Here is a 21,243-nt window from a genome sequence, read left to right as displayed (position 1 = left end):
ACTAAATTGAGATCTAAAATAAAGATATGGCTACGACTCCCGCTATCTAGAGCTGACAGAATATCTCTGATGAAGATGGTGATTTTACCCCAATTACTGTATATCCTCAGAAACTCCTCAGTATGGATTGAAGATACGTTTTTTTTTAACTGATTGAGAGAATTATCAATGATCTACTTTGGGGGAGTGGTCCAAAACGGATCAGTTTTGCCCTAATGCATTCTGAATGGATAAGGATCCGCTCAGAATGCATCAGTTTGGCTTCGTTCTTCCTCCATTTCGCTTTGGAGGCGGACACCAAAACGCTGCTTTCACGGACACAGTCTGGCACAATAGAAAATGGATCCGTCCCCCATTGACTTTCAATGATGTTCAAGACATCCGTTTTGGCAATGTTAAAGATAATACAAACTGATCCGTTCTGAATGGATGCATGCGGTTGCATTATCGGTGAGGATCCATCTGTGCAGATCCATGACGGATCCGCTCCAAACGGCAGTGTGAAAGTAGACTAAGGTTTAAATTGGAGTATTTTTAAAAGCCGATGGAACGGGGAGGATTAAATCTTCACTGTTTCAAGTGCTATTTTATAGCATCACAGCTATGGTAGTATTGTGAATGGGAGAAAAGCCCACTTTGCAGAACCTTGGTGAAGATTTCTTCACATGATAATATCTTTACTTTATTGGAATCTGGTCAATTAATCTATCTTGAACAGGACTATATATATATATATATATATATATATATATATATATATATATATATATATATATATATATATATATATATATAAAAGAAAGTCGATCGGCACTCAATATCTGTTCCAAACTGCTAGCATTTAATTCAACAAAATAATACTGCAATAAAAACGATAAAAATGTCTTTGATACTATCACAATAAAACAGCAACTTTCACTAAAAAGCAGTATTGGTTTTCACGCTAAAATACACGCTAAAATACACGTAATACAAAACCTGCGTATGGATAGCTTATTAGATGCTTGTATAAACACCAGAGTCCTTAATAGAACAAATGTCCTGTAAAATAATCGTTCCAAAAAAATAGTTATAAAATACTCAGTCCAAAAAAATCGTGTCCAGAGAATATTGTAGCTTATCAGATTTTTTACGATTATTTGGTTCAATTATAATCGATATTTTGCGAATATTTTCCCCTATCAATGAACTATGGTTTCTGTATTGCAGATAGGCTTAAGGCTGCATTCACACGTCCGTGGTGTGTTGCGGACCCGCAAATTGCGGGTCCGCAACACACCAGCCCATCACCCCCATAGAAATGCCTATTCTTGTCCGCAAGCTGCGGACAAGAATAGGACATGCTCTATCTTTTTGCGGAGCTGCGGACCCAAAATCGGGGCCGCGCTCCGCAATTGCGGCTGCAGACAGCACACTGTGTGCTGTCCGCATCCATTCCATCCCCATAGAGAATGAATGGGTCCGCACCCATTCCGCAAAATTGCGGAAAGGATGCGGACCCATTTTGCGGACGTGTGAATGGAGCCTAAGTCCTATGGTAAGATTATGCGATGATTGCTATATACAGTCACAGTTTTGCGGATTGCGATTATACCACTTATAAACTTTCGTGTATGTATGGTACTCACTGATACATGGGTCTCTTTTGGTATTTCTCCGTGCTGTGTGGCGTCCCACGTGTAAAACAGCCGGTATGCGCTTACCTCTGAGGTCCAAATATATCTCACGGTTTTACCACAGGTGTGTGGCTTGATTGGAATTCAGCAATCACAGCATCATCAACTTTCCTCTGTTTGTTCCACCCTTGTGAAGTGGCAAATTCTTACCCCTTTAGAGTCGCTTCAAAGTTTGATGAAACAAACCATCTATGCTGGCATGTGGTAGTTGATCTTCTTATAGATGATAAGGTATTTTTCAATGCTTCAGCATTCATTTTTATCGTTTTTATTGCAATATTATTTTGTTGAATTAAATGCTAGCAGTTTGGAACAGATATTGAGTGCCGATCGACTTTCTTTTATATAATCTTTTGTATGTGATTGGAGGTATCATATCGATCAGAGCACCTGCCATTACTTCTGGTTTAGTTGTGCAACTCCTAAATATATCCAATAGGACTATATATATAGTTGCTGTGAAGCATATTTTTTCGTTTTTGGAGTTAGCACAAAGAGAAAATATATCTAATTTATCTTGGTTTAGGTACTTTCAGTTACATTCCGCACTTTCTAGTATAAAAGAAAAATCACTTTTTGATATAGACACTTCCACATTTTTGCATGATTTGATAGTAAAGCCAGCACGGAGGGTTAAGATTTCTCAATGTTATAAAAATCTACTTAAAGCACGATTTATTAACATATATTCCCCTGGGCAAAAGGCCTGAAGAAGGGATTGCCCAATGATTCAGTTGGATGATTGAGATAATATACTGGTGAATGTGGGATTAGTTTCTCATAACTTTAATCACATACTAAAAGAATATTGGGAGGGAATTCATAACTATCTTACCCAAAAATTTAAAGTGGTGATTGCATTTACAGTGGAGTCTTGGATTTTCAGTGATCTTGCCAAGGATTGGTGTAAGAAATATAAAAGGATTCTTTTGGTTAAAATTATGTTTTTGGCAAGGCTCTTGATTGCACGGGCTTGGTTCTCATCTAATACTCCAAGTATAGATACATGGTAAAGCTCGTTATCAAGATTAAAAAGTATGAAAATATTTTATATAAACAAAGAAGTTCGGAGGATAAATGGTTCAAGTTATGGGGAGAATGGAATTTTTAATTTTTCCTGCCTCAAACTCCTCACTACCCCCCTGTTCAGTTTTTTTTTTTTTACGCAAATCTGTGCACTAAAATGTACTGGAATGAGAAAATGTTGCGCTAAGATAAAACCTAACGGGGCACATTTACTACAAGACGAGGGATCGTCAGCCTCTGACACTCCAGGCGTTCTAAAGCTGCAACTCCCAGAGTGCCCCATTCACTTTTATAGGAGTTATGAGAAGGGCTGAGCATGTTTGCATGCTGGGAGTTGTGGTTTCGCAGCAGCTGGAGTGCCGGAGGTTGCTGATCCCTGTACTAGACCATGTGACAGTGTGATATTCCAGTGCAGTGATGGCTGACCGACTCTCAGCATGCTCCATTAATTTCTATGGAGTTCTGAAAAATAGCCGGGCAAGTGTGCATCTTAGGAGTTGTGGTTTTGCCTGGATTGGAGTGCCGGAGGTTAGCCATCACAGGGCTAGTATAACGATCTATTGAGGGCTTGATCAATATGGCATTTAGGGCTCATGCACAAGAACGTATTTTCTTTCCATGGTTGCTCTGTGTCAATTCCATTTCCGTGTGTCTGTTCCGCAAAAGTATAGAACATGTGCTATTATTGTCTGTATTGCGGCCGGGAATGGTGCTGTTCTGTTGGGGGTCAGCTGTTCCATTCCGCAAAATACAGAATGCACATGAACGTGATCTGTCAAAATACATACGGTCGTGTTCATGAGCCGTTATTCTGATGAAAAATGGTGCAATGACCTTAGCAGGTGGCAGGGCTTAAAGGGGTTGTGCCGCGAGGAATGTTCTAAAGTTTTCAAACCAGCGCCTGCATCTGAATTATTTTGTGGTTGCATATAATTAAAGATTTTGTATGGCCAGGTTAGTAGGATTACGATTCCAAATTTATATATTTTTTTATAAACAATAAAACAAAATGTTGTGCCGTTCTATTGTACAGATACATAAATGGAAATGACATGTATAAAGTACAATGTTTCACAGCTCTAGTTCTCAAAGAACCTCAACAAAAGGTATTTTGAGGATCTGTATTTGTTTCAATTAGTGTCAATGGATCAGTAATGTGAATCACTAGAAGTAGAGAAGGTATTCTACACAAAAAATTACTATAGCGACACAACTCCAAGCGTCCTATGGAGACGGTAACCTCTCCTAAAGGTAGGACAATGATTTACACAAGGTCAGAACTTAAATTATACGATGAGCTTGTTTCTTGATTTTACAGAGCAATGTCACACACCCAGTAAACAGGTCCAGTCTGCTTTCACCTCACACTGTTGATACTTTAACATTAATCATAAAGCAAAACAAGTGTAAAGTAACAATATTTAGGGCTCTTTCACACGAGCGGATGCCGTGCGTGGAATCCGCTGCGTGAAAGAGTTCCAAGCCCTGCTACGGACAGCAGAGACACGGAGCATTAACATGATGGCTAATACCCCGTGCCTCTATGTGATCTTTTTACTACAAAATCACGGTGACAACTTTATCTCACTGTGATTTTGTAGTAGAAAGATCACAGAGCGGCACAGAGCATTATGAATCATGTTAATGCTCTGTGTCTCTGCTGTCCGGAACGGGGCTTGGCACTCTTTCACGCAGGGGATTCCACGCACGGCATCCGCTTGTGTAAAAGAGCCCTTACTGTCTAATCTGGTTTTTACTTTAAAATCAAGTACTATTGGTTTATCTTTTGCCTTTCAGTAAACCCTGTAGTAAAAAAAAAAACAGGATGAGGTGGGCAAGACAACTCAAGGTGTTAATACAGTTAAGAATTTCAACAGATACCACAGTACATGATCACATATTAAAGGGGTATTCCCATCACATACAATGGGGACATATCGCTAGGATATTCCCCCATTGTCTGATAGGTGCGGGTCCCACCTCTGGGACCCACACCTACAACGAGAACGGAGTGGGGAGAGCTGTGGCTGGAGGACCCCGGATTTCCCGGGGTCCGTCCACCACCAAGTGCTGCTCCCATAGAAGTGAATTGGAGCACACCACGCACACGCGGCCCCTGCTCCTATTCATTTCTATGGGGCAGACAGAAATAGCCGGGCCAGCGCTCTGCTATTTTCGGCGGCCCCATAGAAATGAATGGGGGGGGACGGCTGTGAATGCGCAGTGCGCCCTCCGTTCATTTCCCCGCTCTGTTCTCATTGTTGGTGCGGGTCCCACCTCCGGGACCCGCCCCTATCAGACAATGGGGGCATATCCTAGCGATATGCCCCCATTGTCCGAGGTGGCAAAACCCCTTTAAAGCCCAAATAATGCTCACCTTCTGACATTCTCTGAAATTCTTCTTTCCCCTTCTCAATTTCATTCTTCAACATTTCATTCTCTCTTTTGATTTTTGGTTCATTATCACAGACTTTACTTGCATCGAGAACCTTCAAAATAATAGATCATTCATATGTTCATAAAGTGGTCGAATGAATATATACAGTCCAGTACACCCAATTGTCAGAATGAGTTCATATGGCCTATGATTCCATAAAATACAGGTTTGTACTTATGCTACCAGTAAGGCCTAATGCACATGACCATATGCATTTTGCAATATACAGATGGCGTCCGTGTGACGTCCATGTTGCATCCCTTTTTTTGTGGACCCATTGACTTCAATGGGTCAGTGGTCCACATTTTGCAGCCAAGAATAGGACATGTTCTATCTTCGCAGAGCGGACACACAGATGCAGAAAGTACACTTTTTTTTTTTTAGGTTTTACTACTTTTGCACAATAAAAACCATTAGAAAAAAATGTTCGTGTGAGCACTTGTAGTCTTCAATTTTGAGGTAGATAAGTTTTTATTTATTTAATTTTTTTTATAAAGGTGTTCACTGTGAAGGATAAGTTATGTGATAACTGTATAGTTCAGGTCATTATGGATGCAGTGATGCCAAATTAGAAAAATTTTCGGGGAAAAATATGGATTTTTCTTTTTTTCACCTGGGGATTATTTTTTTTTTATAAAACTGTATTTATTTCTTATTTTTACCACTTACTAGTCCCACAAGATTACTTGCGGTCATTTGATAACATAATATACTGTACAACTTGTGCAATACAATGTATTATGCTGTCACTAGGAAACTGACAGGCAATTTATTAGGCCGTGAAGGCAGAACTGGGAGCCTTCAAAAAGACCCACAGCTGGCATGTAAAGGCAAAATTACCCTGCTGTCGCATTCGCGAGGGAGAGAGGCAATGGGTGACAGAAGGAGCCTCCTCTCTCAAACCAGTTTGATGCCACAGCCACTATTGACACCTGTGTCAGGCTAAATCTTCATCGCCATAAAAAGGCATTGTGCGGTTTTAAAGCTCATTAGTGACCGTTGTAAAAACAAGCATGTATGATCAGTTATATGTTAAAACTATATGCTGTCCATGATTCGGGCATGAACCTGATAACATATTCCCATTAAACTATTTATCATAGAAAGATCAGAATTATACCTTCTTCAGATGCTCATTGTCCTCCAAATACTTTTTTGCAGCCTCATTGTTTTTTTCCACTTGTGCCTTCAGTGCATCACAGGATTCCATCTCTGATGCCAACTGCACTATCAGGTTAGATACTCTTCTCAAAACACTGTAAAATAGATGAGGATAGATGCATCAGACATTGTTTGAATAGCATTTCTGACACCATAGTTACCACACCAACTGGATATATTAAAACAAAGTCCCAACATCCTTAAATAGACCTTGGCTTTTGTGCCTAGAAAAGATATGGGCAGAGATTGCACATTTAGGATTAGTGGCATACTCCAAACAGACTGACAAAGCAAAGTGGTCTCAAGAGGCAGAGAAATGCTCAAAACCCCAAATGCTGTTGCGCATTTATAACCAGGGGAGCAGATCCTGCCCATGTGATCCGTTGCTAACAGCAATCCCCAGCAAAAATGCATACAATGGGGGATGCCTGGAACGGACCACATGTGCCACAAGAACATCCTACACAGGATAGCTAAATGTGTGGATGCGAATAATTATGTAAAATGCTCAACAGAATTTAGGGTTTTGAGCGTTTGTATATGTGTACCTGGAGGTGTAGAAACTCCAGTTGAGTATTATTTAGGTGCACCTGTGTAGCCTGCGTCACATGACTCAGTGATAGGTGGGACTCACAGCCTCCTCCCATTCACGCTGGAGGTAACCTGGGACCTGTATCTGCTCCCATTGTATGTTTGATTTCACGCTGGAGGTAACTGGGAGTCGATTGCTGGGTGTCGGACCTTATGCTCCTGTAATAGCCCATACGGCCCCTGTAATTGCTTATACGGCGCAGGTATGTTCTTGATATAAGAATATATTGGCGAAAGTCTCATTTTAATATCAGAGTGAGGGTTTAGCCATATATTGTCAATTACACTGAACATTGTATTGTAGTGCACAATTTTTGCAGTGTTTAGTGGCATACTCCTCATAGAGGTAGACCCTGCAACTGCTGTGGGGCCTGAGGTGACAAGGGACCTGGCGCCAAACTCCTTACCAACATAAATAAATGGCATTTTCCTGCAGAAAGCCACCAATAGAGGGGCACAGCGTAAAGAAGATTTTTTTCTGGCTTTGGCAGAAAAACCTGCAGGGAAATTAGCCTCAAAACCTCCTTAAAAAAAACCCAGTGTGAACGTATCCTAACAGCCTCGGCCATGTCATGGTGTGCAGCTTTTTTTTTTTTAATCCAAAGTCAGATTTCACATTTTGTTGGATTGTACTACTTGAGAGCTGTGCAATAAAATGTTTACATATTGTACATTGGGAACTTAAGAGACTTCATTCCTGCTCAGTCCAATACTAATACCAAACATGTAGAACTCAGTGTGAACCTACCTACCCCACAATGACACAGGACAGGGAACCTCCACCATCAGGGGGTGACCCTGGGCTGAGAAATATTTAGGGTAAAACAGGGAACATTTTCCCTACCACCCTCTTCCTGCTATTGAGATCATATTTTCTTAATATTTTTTTGGGGGGGAACTTATTTTTGGACACATTCGTATTCATACCCATCTACAGAAATATAATAAAGATATATATATATATATATATATTTTTTTTAATTGTCACGTTAGCCTTGAGATATTAAACTTTTTTTTTTTGCGTAATTGATAATTTATCTGCTGGAACATCTAATTTTTGTTCATTCACAATGACACCTCTGCTGATTACCACTAACTGTTATTACATCTGGAGTAAAATAATAAAGTGGGCAATAATGTCATAAGCTTTTCTTCCTATGTGTGTTAATACCAGTTAAAAAAAAAATTTAACACCTAGGAAAAAGGCGAGTGAATTGTTGCATGTACTTAGAACAGCCTGAATCTTGGGCCAGATATATCAGGATATGCCACATTTGTGGCATGAAAAAGTCGCAAACTGCCTGGGACTTTTTCCAATGCCTTTTACACACATGGCGTTTCTCCACTGGCCTCAACACTTTCCCGAAAAGGGGGCATGGCAAAGGGGGCTTCTATCCCAAACGCAAGGCAGGAAGTATCTGTTGGGGTTAAAACAGAAATAAGCAGCGCACCATAGGGTGAGTACGTCAGGACTATGTATCGTTACACCCCAGTAAATTGGAGGCTCACCTGTATAGGTTGTGCTCGATTAGGCACAACTATAATGTATGCGTATCAGGATCGCATAAGTTGTATGGGATGCAGCCACAGTCACTCGAACTTCAAGGATAGGTGCCCAGTCTTCCAAGGAGATAAGTAGAGTTGAGAAAGATGGACCGCCAGGCGCAAAGGACCACATCAACTGTTGTGCGATCAATGGATTCTTTTTCTTGCGAAAAGCAGCACGTTTCTGATATATAATTCTCCTTCTTCAGGCTTACAACAAGAATAATTAATGTCTCCAAACCGCGTTGTTTTTCGCAATAAAAAGAATCCATTGATCGCACGACAGTTCATGTGGTACTTTGCGCCTGGTGGTCCATCTTTCTCAGCTCCACAATTATCTTCTATGTCAGTTTTTTGGTATAGAAGAACAATGAAATCTTAGCTGAGGCACGTGGACTGCTGGATGCTGCGCCTAACGTATGCCTAGTCATAAAATAGGCGCAGCATCCGGCAGCGCACCTTGATATTGTAGCCCTGTCTTTACTTGCTGATAAACAGGCAAAATATACTACTTTTTACTTACAGCCACAGAAATAGGGAGAATCCAGAGATATAAAGATTCCGTTGGCCTCTAAAGAGCTTCATATGTAGAGTATCATAGGCGTTAGGGATAAACTTTGCTGCCTTATCAGTGCTCGCATTCACAGAATACTTTCTCACCTCTCTCACTGCATCTGTAAATAAAAAGAAAATAGTTCATCAAATTATAAAAAACCCTAAGCTATATAAAACAGGAAATAAACAAATGGGGGGAAAAATTGCTACAACACTGGAAGAAATGTATTCATAAGACTAACCACACACGTAGTTTTCCACTGCAGTTTTTGTGCCAAAACCAAAAGATGATTCAAAAGGATTGAGAAATCTAAAAGGAAGACTAATACCACTGCTTCCTTCAGGTTAGGTGTCAAACAACTGCATCAAAAACCACTGTATGTGTTTATAGCCTTAAAATGAGATGAAATGCAATTTTGAGGCAATATGACTTTTAGTTTGTTTCCTAATCCCAACTAGAACTTTTCAAAAACCTCATCATGGAGTTTTCCTTATTTTTATTATTAAAGGGTTTTTTATAGACTTAGAATCCATGGTCAGGGGGCCAGGCATGGTGCCAAAGTATTAAGTATTTAAAAACAAAAAAAAAAACTCACCTGTCCCTGCTGCGCTGGGTCTAGCACTCTGGTGCCTTCTCCGTTGCTTTCGCTCTTCCCTAGATCACAAGAGCATGCATGTAACATGCATGTCACCGCTTCTGCCCAATCAACGGCCTCAGTGTGCCGGTAGGGGTAACATGTATCTAAACCGTGAGTTACACTTTCAGTCCAGAAAGGAGCAGGAGCGGTGGAGATGGAAGCTCAGCATGCTTATGATAGGCGAGTCTTTTTTTTTAAATTATATTTTGGACCATGCCCGGTTCCCTCACCATGAGTTCCTGGTCTCAAAGAATCTTGTTTAAGGGACCTGCCAGATACATAATTTATTAATATTACAATCTATTGAAATACACTAAAGAGGGTTAATAGTTATGCACTCAATTAATTAGTCCTTAGACATTTTTAACGGGTGTAATTTGTAGAAAATTGTATGAAAGTATTAATGGGAGGAAGACTGCATTATTTAATGGAAGAAACGTTTTCGGTTCCCTTTTTGAAATCCGCCATATTGAATTTAGCTCAGGTTTCTCCAATGGCAAGGGGGGCATGTGATATATCAGTCTTGGCTAGAATTGACACACTGGAAATTTGAGTTTTGACCTCTCTACCTGTTTAGGAGTTAAGCTAGATCAAAGTTTCCAAAAGCGTAGGACATATGTGACGTGTGCACCATTCTGCCGGATGCACATGTTTAAATGTTTAATCCAGTCTTCGTGAACATGCTGAAAATACCGCAGGTGATACTTCTTTTACTGCACTGTAGGATTCGCCATTTCAGGTAAGCCATATTGGTTCGGTGGGGTATTTGGGGGACTCTTATCATGGCCTTTTTTAATTGGCGAATCACAACATCTGGAGGTAGCGCTCACCATTAAAGGGGTTCTGCAGATTTTTCTTACTGATGATCTATCCTCTGGATAGATCATCAGTATCTTATCGGTGGAGGTCCGACACCAGGGATCCCCGCTGATCAACTGTTTGAGTGGGCAGCAGCGCTGGCAGTAGAGCCGAGGCCTTCTCGCTTTTTACCTCAAGCCCAGTGACGTCACGACTAGTATCACTGGCCTTGGCGCTGCTAAGACCCATAAGTGAACGGGGCATAGCCGCGGCCAGGCCAGTGATACTAGCCGTGACGTCATTGGGCCTGAGGAAAACAGCGAGAAGGCCACAGTGCTGCTGCCAGCGCCACTGCCTTCTCAAACAGCTGATCGGCAGGGGTCCCGGGTGTTGGACCTCCACCGATCACATACTGATGATCTATCCAGAGGATAGATTATCAGTAAGAAAAAGCTGCAGAACCCCTTTAATGGTGAGAACTACCTCCAGATGATACGATACCATATTCCCATCTGTCCTCAATGTGAACAATTAGTTCCCACATTACTTTCAACAGGATGGTGCACCTCCGCCCTTTGCTGTGGCTGTACACAGATGGCTGGATGTGCAATTCCCTGACCACTGGATTAGGCATGGAGGTCCAACAGAATGTCCTCCAAGGTGGTCGGACTTTTATCTCTGAGGTAATTTAAAATCCCTTACAATCCTCGATTTTCTACCATTTACACCAGTTAAAAGGGAGTTTCCGGACTTTTGCCTCAATATATACATACATGATATATAGATTTGCATTAACTACAAGGGCATTCTTCAAACATGTAGAGATGGAATTTGTCATGCAGAACAATGTAGCTTAGCTTCATATTACAATCATTTTATTATAGTAAAAATGAAAGGGGTATTCTAATGACATAATTTTAAATAAAAAAATGGGGTCAGAAAGAGCGAAAATATCAAAACAGTGAGAACTCAGCTTACGGCTGCCTAGGGGTGCTATTCAGCTGCTGCTCTGGTCCCTGCTCCTTTCTGTCCTTGGACTGCCGCTCAGGTCATCATTGGCAACAATGGTGACTCACCTCTGCCAGTGATTTGCTCAGCAGGCAGCCTAGGCCATTTTGAGTAAGTTGGGCCAAAGAACAGGAAGTGGGGCGTAGTGGCCAAACTGCAGTGCCAAGGGAACGGGAAGTTAAGTACTGACTGTTTGCGATATTAGCCCTTTCCAACCCCATTTTAATTTAAAATTATGCCACTGGAATACCCCTTTTAAGATTTTAAAATAAATTAAATTTGGAATTCATTGTTCTCTGCAATGATACCACTGACAGACATAAGACAGGTAGTTTAATCAGCATCATCAACCCTACCAGGTTATATGCCTGGTAGGGTAGGGTTGATCCGGGTGACAGAGCCGCTTTAAAGAAAGGCATTTTTTTCCCTTAGCTGCACAAAAATTCTAGTGACTTAAGAGTGACACAAGACTTCTGAAAAATATGGTGTTGCCATAACAGAGTGAAAATAGTTACAAAGGGCATGAAGCTGGGCTCCCTATGTGCCTCTTAATGATAGAGACAGGAGTGGCAGTCCTTGGACACAGGGTTCTCTGATGTTTTGTATACACAAATGTTGCATGTTAAGTCAAATGAACACCAATATCACATTGTCACTTCACAGACAGCCTTATCAGCATACATATTGCCAATCATAGTTATCAATTTTGGGGGTTAAGATGCTGTGTTTACTTCACTGAATCAGCCTGACATTAAAGGGAGGGTAGCATAAAGGGGCCTATTGGCACACTGTCAGTGGGAAACTGACAGATAAAATGTAGTACACAATACAGTATAAACCAGTACTGCATAGAACCAGTGATCAGAGCCTCAAAAGTTGAAGTCCCATACTGGGACAAAAAAAAAAAAAAGTAAAAAAAAAAAAAAAAAAAAAAGTAAAAAAAAGTATTTTATAAAAATAAAGTTTCCATTAAAAAGTGCCTCTTTCCCTTCATCAAGCCATTTAATAAAAAAATAAAATAAATTTAAATTAAAAGAAAAACACAAACATCCAGCTCTATGAAATATCACATGACCTACCTACCTACCCAGTCAGGTGAACGCCGTAAAATAAATAAATAAATAAAAACTATGCCAAAACATTTTTTGGTTACCTTACCCCAAAAAAGTACTATCGATCGATCAAAAAATCATAACAGTAACAGTAATTTTGACCAGGGGTGCCCAAACTTTTGCCTGCCACTGTAAGATAATTTTTCAGAAAATAGGGTATTATTGTGGTCAAGGTACCCGCAATGAGGAACCAAGCCTGCATGACCAAGCAACATAAGAGCTGTCATCGTATCTTCTTGTGAGCAAAGAAAATCCAATCATCATAATCAGCAGATAAGCACTAAAGAATTTCAAAGTTAAGCAGTACAGAATACAATCTCACATTCACAAAGGCGATCAAGATTTATCAAGTTCATATAAAATTAAAGGAAAAAGAGGAAAAACAATAACATCACAACTTGTCCTATCATCCGCTATTCTTCACCCAGCACCACAGGAAGATAAACTAGGCTATGCATATCTAACCTAAATGTCAACTGGTAAACCCTCCTGCTCTCCCAACAGTTATTCATTCATTAGATGCTCAGGTAAAGTATATACCATGCATTGTTCTTAGTACCAAACAGTGGCTTCAAAACAAGAGTCACTTTATTTTATCAAGTCAGTTCTCACGTGTAGCACTGAAACAAGAGTGTAAGGCCAGAAGATTGATGAACCGTCACCAAAGTTGAAAAAAGACATTTCCAAAGACAATGGTAAAGAGTTGCCTCATGTATTCTACACTTAAAGGGGTTATCCAATACCATGTGCTGGGCCCCTCACAGGAACTATACTTACCCCGCTCCCCGTGCTGCTCCTGGTCCCTTAACCACCACTGCTGCTTCTCCCCGTGCGCAGATGAAAAGATCCGGGGGGATGGGGGAAGCCAATGGCAGGCGCGATGCCTTGGGAGGCTCGTCCCCAGACATCGGATGTATTCATCCGCGCACGGGGAGAAGCAGCAGCGGCAGTGCAGGGACCAGGAGCGGCGCAGGGTAGCGGGGACCCAGGTAAGTATATTCCATGTGAGGGGGCCAGGCACATGGGTGGGGGGGAGGGGAGTTCATGATATTGGAAACCCTTTTAAATCAGCAGGAGCTTAAAATAAAGCCATTCGACAACCCCCTAGGTGGTGTTAGATAAGCTCTATGGATCACCTAGAGCAGTGTTGGCGAACCTATGGCACGGGTGCCAGAGGCGGCACTCGGAGCCCTCTCTGTGGGCACCCGCACCCTGGAAAAAGTCTATGGCACACTAATATGACTTTGATTTTTCCTGCCCTTCATCAGCGCAGGGCTCGCTATGAACAGCACAAGCAGCGCACTGAGTGTAGCAGGCTATTATAGCTAAATGATAGAGTACATGGAAGATATACTATGTTTGACTGTAGAATTTCGGTTAAATTACTGTGTTGGCACTTTGCGATAAATAAGTGGGCTTTGGGTTGAAGTTTGGGCACTCAGTCTCTAAAAGGTTCACCATCACTGACCTAGAGTAACATAAGGGGCCAATGGTAAAAATGTATGCGCCCAATTAATAGACTGCAAAATGACGAAGGAGAAAAGGGAGGGTGTTACGGAGTTTAATTAGAAACAATGTCACTTGTCTCACATAATCCTTAGATGTATGCAGATATTTATAAAGGTGGGAAATGCAAGACTTTCTACTGGCATCGTTTTTAGTTAGGTGGCATTATGGTCTTGCTTGCTTCTTCTCAAAAACTCAGCATGATGGAGCTTGACATTTTTTATTTTAGGTGGATTGCCAAAACCTTCTCTACAGGAAAAAATGGTATGACAAAAACGCTAGTAGTAAGATACACTGAAACCAGTTTTAATAATCTTAAAGATAGTGTAAACTTAGGGTCCATTCACACGTCCGCAAAACGGGTCCGTATCCATTCCGCAATTTTGCGGAAAGGGTGCGGACCCATTTATTTTCAATGGGGCTGAAAAAGATGCGGACAGCACACAGTGTGCTGTCCACATCCGCACTTCCGTTCCACGGCCCCGCAAAAAAATATAACATGTCCTATTCCCAGCCACGGACAAGAAAAGGCATTTCTATTATAGGGCCGGCCATGTGCGATGCGCAAAATGCGCAATTTGCAGACCGCAAAAACTTGCGGACATGTGAATGGACCCTAAGACAGGCTTTCTAGCCATGATTTATCACAGAGGCTCAGGCTGGATGAATGTGACACAGGGAGAGACACATTTCTCTGACTCTATACCAAGTATTGGTTGGCTTACTTTGAGGCAGATTTTTAAGACAGAATTGTGGTTCAGTTTTGGTGTAAAATGATGCTTGCTGTTAATCTGGTGGGCTTTCTTTTACAGATAAAAAAAAATGCCAGAGCCATGTGTCTAAAGACCCTTAAAAAATAAAACCTGCCAGCTCAAGATCACATCTAGCCCAAACTTTAAGACCATATTCAAAGGCTGCAGTCAAATTCAACACAATCGCTTTGGCAAAAAAACTAAACAATGTGGTTTTACAAAATTGCAGCATTTTGACACAAATTAGTGCTAATCGCAGCAAAAACTGCCACATAACTACAACTGAGCCAGGCTTGCATATGTATGGTATGATCAGGAGAGATAGCTGTCTGCTTAACAAGGATTTGGACGGCAGTTATCTCACGTGTATGGCCAGCTTACACTGTGCAATACTTTCATATATGCGTTTTGCATTCTGGTTTTGAGATTTAGCAGAGGATCTCAAAATCGGAGCAAAACGCTTCTGTTTTGTCCCCATTCATTGTCAATGGGGATAAAACGGAACAAACCAGATCAGGATGCATTCCATTCCGGTTTGTTCAGTTTTTTGACAGGACATAAAACCGCTGCAAGCTGCGGTTTTGTGTCCGGTCTGCGAAACTGAACAAACCGGATCAGTCACTAGAAACAATTTAAGCCAATAGTGCTGAGTCCGTCTTTTTCAGATCTGGAAAAAAAAAAGGATCCGGCACCTATTGACTTACAATGTTTTAGTGCCGGATCCAGTTTGTTCAGTTTGAATTTAATACAACCACATCTGAACGGAACAGATGCATCTAGATGTAATAAATCGAACTGAAGCGTTTTGAGATCTTCTGCCGGATCACTAATGCGCAATGCAAAACACAAATGGGAAAGTAGCCTAAGATGACCTTAACCTCTCTACAACGTTGGCAGGAAGTTTGGAGTTAAATATCTCCAGCCATTAATATTGTCAGGATAGGTTATCAATATCTGTTCGTCGGGGGTCCGACACCTGGCACCGCCGCCGATCAGCTGTTTGATGAGAAGGTGGTGATCCATGTGAGCACCGCGTCCTGGTCTTTACACTATACCGTGTCTCCTGTGGAGCGGTGGTGTAGTGCAATTACAAGTATTCGCTCCATTGACTTGAATGGAGCGGGTACTTGTGTTACACTGCAATTCCGAGATGAAGTGCAGTGTAATGAAGAGGAAATGGCGCTTGCATGGAGCATTGCATGAAGCAGTTCCAACAGCTCATCAGTGTGGGTGCCGGATGTCGGACCCCTGCCGATCAGATATCGATGACCTATCCTGAGGATAGGTCATTAATATTAATGGCTGGACAATCAATTTAAGCTCAATGAAACCTAAATAAAGGAATATCACTTTCCCCGTTTCTGTCTGGTCTAAACATGTGAACTGAATGACACAGGAATCTCCAGTAGGCAGTAATATAATATGGTTTTAGCTTTTCAGTCTGCCTGTCTTCTATAGTTTACACTTCCTTGTACTTTTTTCCTTGGTTTTTATGCCTATGTTGCAACCTGTTTAACTTTACAAATATAAAAATACGATTTAAAGGAAATTGGGGTGGAGATTTTCTAAGTTTATTTTGGGCGGAGTTCTCCTTTATTTCACCTCAGCTATTGTTGGTAAAAATACAAGCTATTTTGCAGATGATGTGACGCATTCATTACCCAATATTGCAATAATATCTCTATGAAGATTGATTATGTTTTGTATTTTTTAGATGATACTTTACTAGCACAGTCACTTTTTTATTGTGCTACAGAATTACAACAAGTGTGCTCATTTTACAGTTTTATATCGGCTGCTGCGAAGAATTACACAGGGGAGCAGTCAGACGTACAGCATTTCAGACATGTCTGGAGTTATGTGATATTTGGTACAGGGTGATATATATGTCTCATTACACAATTCAGTATTAATAATAATTGCAACAGTAAATCTAACGTGCAGGTCTTACTACAATAGGCATACACATTCCTGAACAGATTTCTCCAAACTTACCCAGGAAAAGAATAATCAATATGACTATGATTGATAAAAATGCCTTGTTCCAGTAGGGAGATATTTTGCTCCATAGCTGAAATCTAAATATCTTCTTCCAACTAAAAAACAAAACAAATCGCAGAATTAAAAGCATATGAGGATATATTGTCAGATAAAGTGACCTGTGTAAAAAAAAATAAAAAAAGTTTTAGAAATTGTAGAATTGCTTTTCCATGCACTCTGCCATTCTAAAAATGTGTACACATTAGGTTAAAGGGGTCTTCCAAGTTATTTGAAAAAAAAAAAAAAAAGACAATAAATGTGATAAAATTAAAACACTCACCAGTTAATCCCATCCGTTTCCAGTGCCGTCACACGTCACAGTGCCGTCTTTCCTTCCGGGCATTTTTTTTTATTTTGCTGTAAGCCAATCACTGGCTTCAACAGTACATGGCACAAGCCTACTGAAACCAGTGTTTGGCTGCAGCAACCACATAATGTAAGGTGAACAGCATGACATTGCTGCAGCCAAGTAAAAACAGCCCGACAGGAGACACAGAGTTGAGGGATTAACTAGTGAATATATCTTTTTAATTTTATCACATTTAGTGACTCTTGGCACATTTTAACAACCTCCTTAACTTTTAGGAAGTCCAAAATGATGTGTGACAAAATATACAACTCATGCCTCAAAAAAGGCCTCAAACAGCTATGTAGCCATGCAAAAAAAAAAAAGTGGTTGCTACAGTATAATACAGTGAGGCATACATAAAAAAAAATATATACTGTATATCTTCTGTAATGCCCAAGCCTTTCTCCTGAAGAAGATTTATATTTTCCTGCTCCAGTCCTCTGTTGTCTCCATCTTCTGGTCCCCGCACTGTTTACATCCAGCTGGCCATGGGCATGGTCACTTACACAGCTCCAGCCAATGACTGGCTTCAGCAGTGATGTGCTGCTTGTGGCCACATCACTGCTGAATCCAGTAACTGGCTGGAGTGCTGCACAGGACCATGCCCATGGCAAGCTAGAAGGAAACAGCACGGGGACTAAAAGAAGGAGACAGAGGGGCAGCATGGGGGACCAGATTGGCAATGGAGCAGGTAAGAATGAATCTTCTGTTTACTCTCTTCCTGACACATGACGTACTAGTACGCCATGGCGGCAAGTGACTTGCCGCATTTTGACGTACTATTACACCATGGTGATCGGGCCAGATCACTGCAGGGGCCCGACAGTCCCTGATAGCCGGACCCCTGCTGTATCCGCCGGCTGTAAAAGCCGTTGCCGGCGGATTAATCCCTTCTATGCTGCGGTCAGCGCTGACCGTGGCATAAAAGGGGTTTCCGGTCAGTTAAGGAGCTCATCGGGTCCCCGCTCTGCGGTGACAGGGACCCGATGTGTAAGTAGGCAGCCCGATGCCTTGCAGAGGCTACCCAATGCCATGCAAGGCATCGGGACCTGCCTTCAACAGAAGCCGAGGACATCCAGCCCCAGGCTGGGTCTCCTAGGCAACCTGTTAGTGTATTACTCAGTGTAATAAACTAAACAGGCAATGCATTATAATACAGATGTATTGTAATGTATTGCAGAGGTGATCAGACCCCCAAAATTTGAAGTCACTGAGTGGGACAGAAATAAAAGTTAAAAAAAAAGTACAAAAAAATAAAATAAAAGTGTTTAATAGTAAAAATATTCAAGTAAAAAAAGAAAAGAAAAAACAAAAACGCCCCTTTCCCCTGATTTTATAATAAAAAACGAAAAAAAAAAAGAAAAAAAAAACACAAATTGGGTATCGCCTCGTCCGTAACGACAGTCTCTAAATATATCACATGATCCACCCTGTCCGACAAACACCGTAAAAAAAAAATATATAAAAACTGTCAAAAAAGCCATTTTTGGTCACCTTACATCACAAAAAGTGCAACACCAAGTGATCAAAAAGGCGTATGCCCCCCAAAGTGGTACCAATAAAAGTCACCCCATCTTGCAAAAAATGAGCCCCTACATAAGACAATTAGCTATACTATAGCTCTCGGAAAATGGAGACACTAAAATATGATTTTTTTGGTTTAAAAAATGCTATTACTGTGTTAAAGTGAAATAAATAAATAAAAAGTAGACATATTGGTATCGCCACATCCGTAACAACCAGCTCTATAAAAATATCACATGACCTAACCCCTCAGGTGAACACCGTAAAAAAATAAAAAAAATAAAAAACAGTGCCAAAAAAGCCATTTTTTGTCACCTAACATCACAAAAAGTGCAACACCAAGCGATCAAAAAAGCGTATGCCCCCCAAAATAGTACCAATCACCCATTAAACTGTCACCTCATCCCACAAAAAATAACACTCAACCTAAGGCAAATCGGCCAAAAAATAAAAAGCTATGGCTCTCAAACTATGGAGACACTAAAACATAATTTTTTTTTTGTTTCAAAAATGCTTTTATGGTGTAAAAAAGAAATTAGAAAAAGTATACATATTAGGTATTACCATGTCCATGTTTATTTTCCATGTCAATATCTATAAAAAAAAATCCTGCAGTTTTCACAATGACGACTAATAATAAGCTCCACTTTTTGGTCTTGTTTTTCGATGACCCATTCACTTTAACCCTTTCCCGATCTCCACCGTAATAGTATTTCAAAAGTCAGGACTTTAAAGATGGCGCCTACTGCTCTCTGGAGCAGGCCAGGTTTCTGCAGTTTCATAAAGCAGACACCCAGGGCCAATGCCTGTGATTGGCGATAATGCAAATGTCATTTAACCTTTTAGATGCCGTGGTCAAATGTGACCATGACATCTGAGAGCACAAAACCCGGAAGTACCTAGCTTTCGGTACTGGAACGGCTCCCCAGTGGAGTGATTGGGGGAGCTCTTCGTTGGCTGTGAAAGGACAGAGCCTGTTGTAGGCTCCAATGCCTTTTGCAGGTATATTGCAATGTAGGCCTGCAGGTAGCAGAACTACATTGCAATATACACTCACCTAAAGAATTATTAGGAACACCATACTAATACGGTGTTGGACCCCCTTTTGCCTTCAGAACTGCCTTAATTCTACGTGGCATTGATTCAACAAGGTGCTGATCGCATTCTTTAGAAATGTTGGCCCATATTGATAGGATAGCATCTTGCAGTTGATGGAGATTTGAGGGATGCACATCCAGGGCACGAAGCTCCCGTTCCACCACATCCCAAAGATACTCTATTGGGTTGAGATCTGGTGACTGTGGAGGCCATTTTAGTACAGTGAACTTATTGTCATGTTCAAGAAACCAATTTGAAATGATTCGAGCTTTGTGACATGGTGCATTATCCTGCTGGAAGTAGCCATCAGAGGATGGGTACATGGTGGTCATGAAGGGATGGACATGGTCAGAAACAATGCTCAGGTAGCCCGTGGCATTTTAACAATGCCCAATTGGCACTAAGGGGCCTAAAGTGTGCCAAGAAAACTTCCCCCACACCATTACACCACCACCACCAGCCTGCACAGTGGTAACAAGGCATGATGGATACATGTTCTCATTCTGTTTACGCCAAATTCAGACTCTACCATTTGAATGTCTCAACAGAAATCGAGACTCATCAGACCAGGCAACATTTTTCCAGTCTTCAACAGTCCAATTTTGGTGAGCTCGTGCAAATTGTAGCCTCTTTTTCCTATTTGTAGTGGAGATGAGTGGTACCCGGTGGGGTCTTCTGCTGTTGTAGCCCATCCGCCTCAAGGTTGTGCGTGTTGTGGCTTCACAAATGCTTTGCTGCATACCTTGGTTGTAACGAGTGGTTATTTCAGTCAACGTTGCTCTTCTATCAGCTTGAATCAGTCGGCCCATTCTCCTCTGACCTCTAGCATCCACAAGGCATTTTTGCCCACAGGACTGCCGCATACTGGATGTTTTTCCCTTTTCACACCATTCTTTGTAAACCCTAGAAATGGTTGTGCGTGAAAATCCCAGTAACTGAGCAGATTGTGAAATACTCAGACCGGCCCGTCTGGCACCAACAACCATGCCACGCTCAAAATTGCTTAAATCACCTTTCTTTCCCATTCTGACATTCAGTTTGGAGTTCAGGAGATTGTCTTGACCATGACCACACCCCTAAATGCATTGAAGCAACTGCCATGTGATTGGTTGACTAGATAATTGCATTAATGAGAAATAGAACAGGTGTTCCTAATAATTCTTTAGGTGAGTGTACTGAATCTTCTATTTGTCCATGGATTTATTCCTATTGATAAAGAGAAGTGGCAATCTAACGACTGCGTGATATTAGTCCCTTAGGAACCTAAAAAAAAGTTTTTAAAATGACAAAAAATATAAATTCAAATCATCCCCCTTTCTACAAAATTAAAAATTGAAGAACAAAAAATAAACATCATATGCATCACTGCATTTGAAAATACCTGTACTATTAAAAACAAAAAATATTTATCCCATACGGTAAAAGAC

At 41.0% G+C, this 21,243-nt stretch overlaps 1 protein-coding gene across 2 annotated transcripts in view; it reads right to left on the bottom strand.

Annotated features, from left to right (window-relative positions):
* The window catches only part of BCAP29 (B cell receptor associated protein 29), a 127,309-nt gene that overhangs the window by 58,858 nt on the left and 47,208 nt on the right, over positions 1–21,243 (bottom strand). For both annotated transcript variants that reach the window (XM_040412900.1, XM_040412907.1), the window contains exons 3-6: positions 16,801–16,901; positions 8,960–9,110; positions 6,260–6,395; positions 5,080–5,191 (exon numbers count right to left, since the gene is read on the bottom strand). In XM_040412900.1, coding sequence (XP_040268834.1) covers positions 5,080–5,191; positions 6,260–6,395; positions 8,960–9,110; positions 16,801–16,901 — 500 coding nt within the window. The remainder of the gene's footprint in view (positions 1–5,079; positions 5,192–6,259; positions 6,396–8,959; positions 9,111–16,800; positions 16,902–21,243) is intronic.

The sequence above is a fragment of the Bufo bufo genome, chromosome 1 (genome assembly GCF_905171765.1).
Source record: "Bufo bufo chromosome 1, aBufBuf1.1, whole genome shotgun sequence".
NCBI lineage: Eukaryota > Metazoa > Chordata > Amphibia > Anura > Bufonidae > Bufo > Bufo bufo.
Note: the sequence above shows the minus strand (reverse complement) of the source record. Positions and strands in the feature narration are given on the sequence as shown.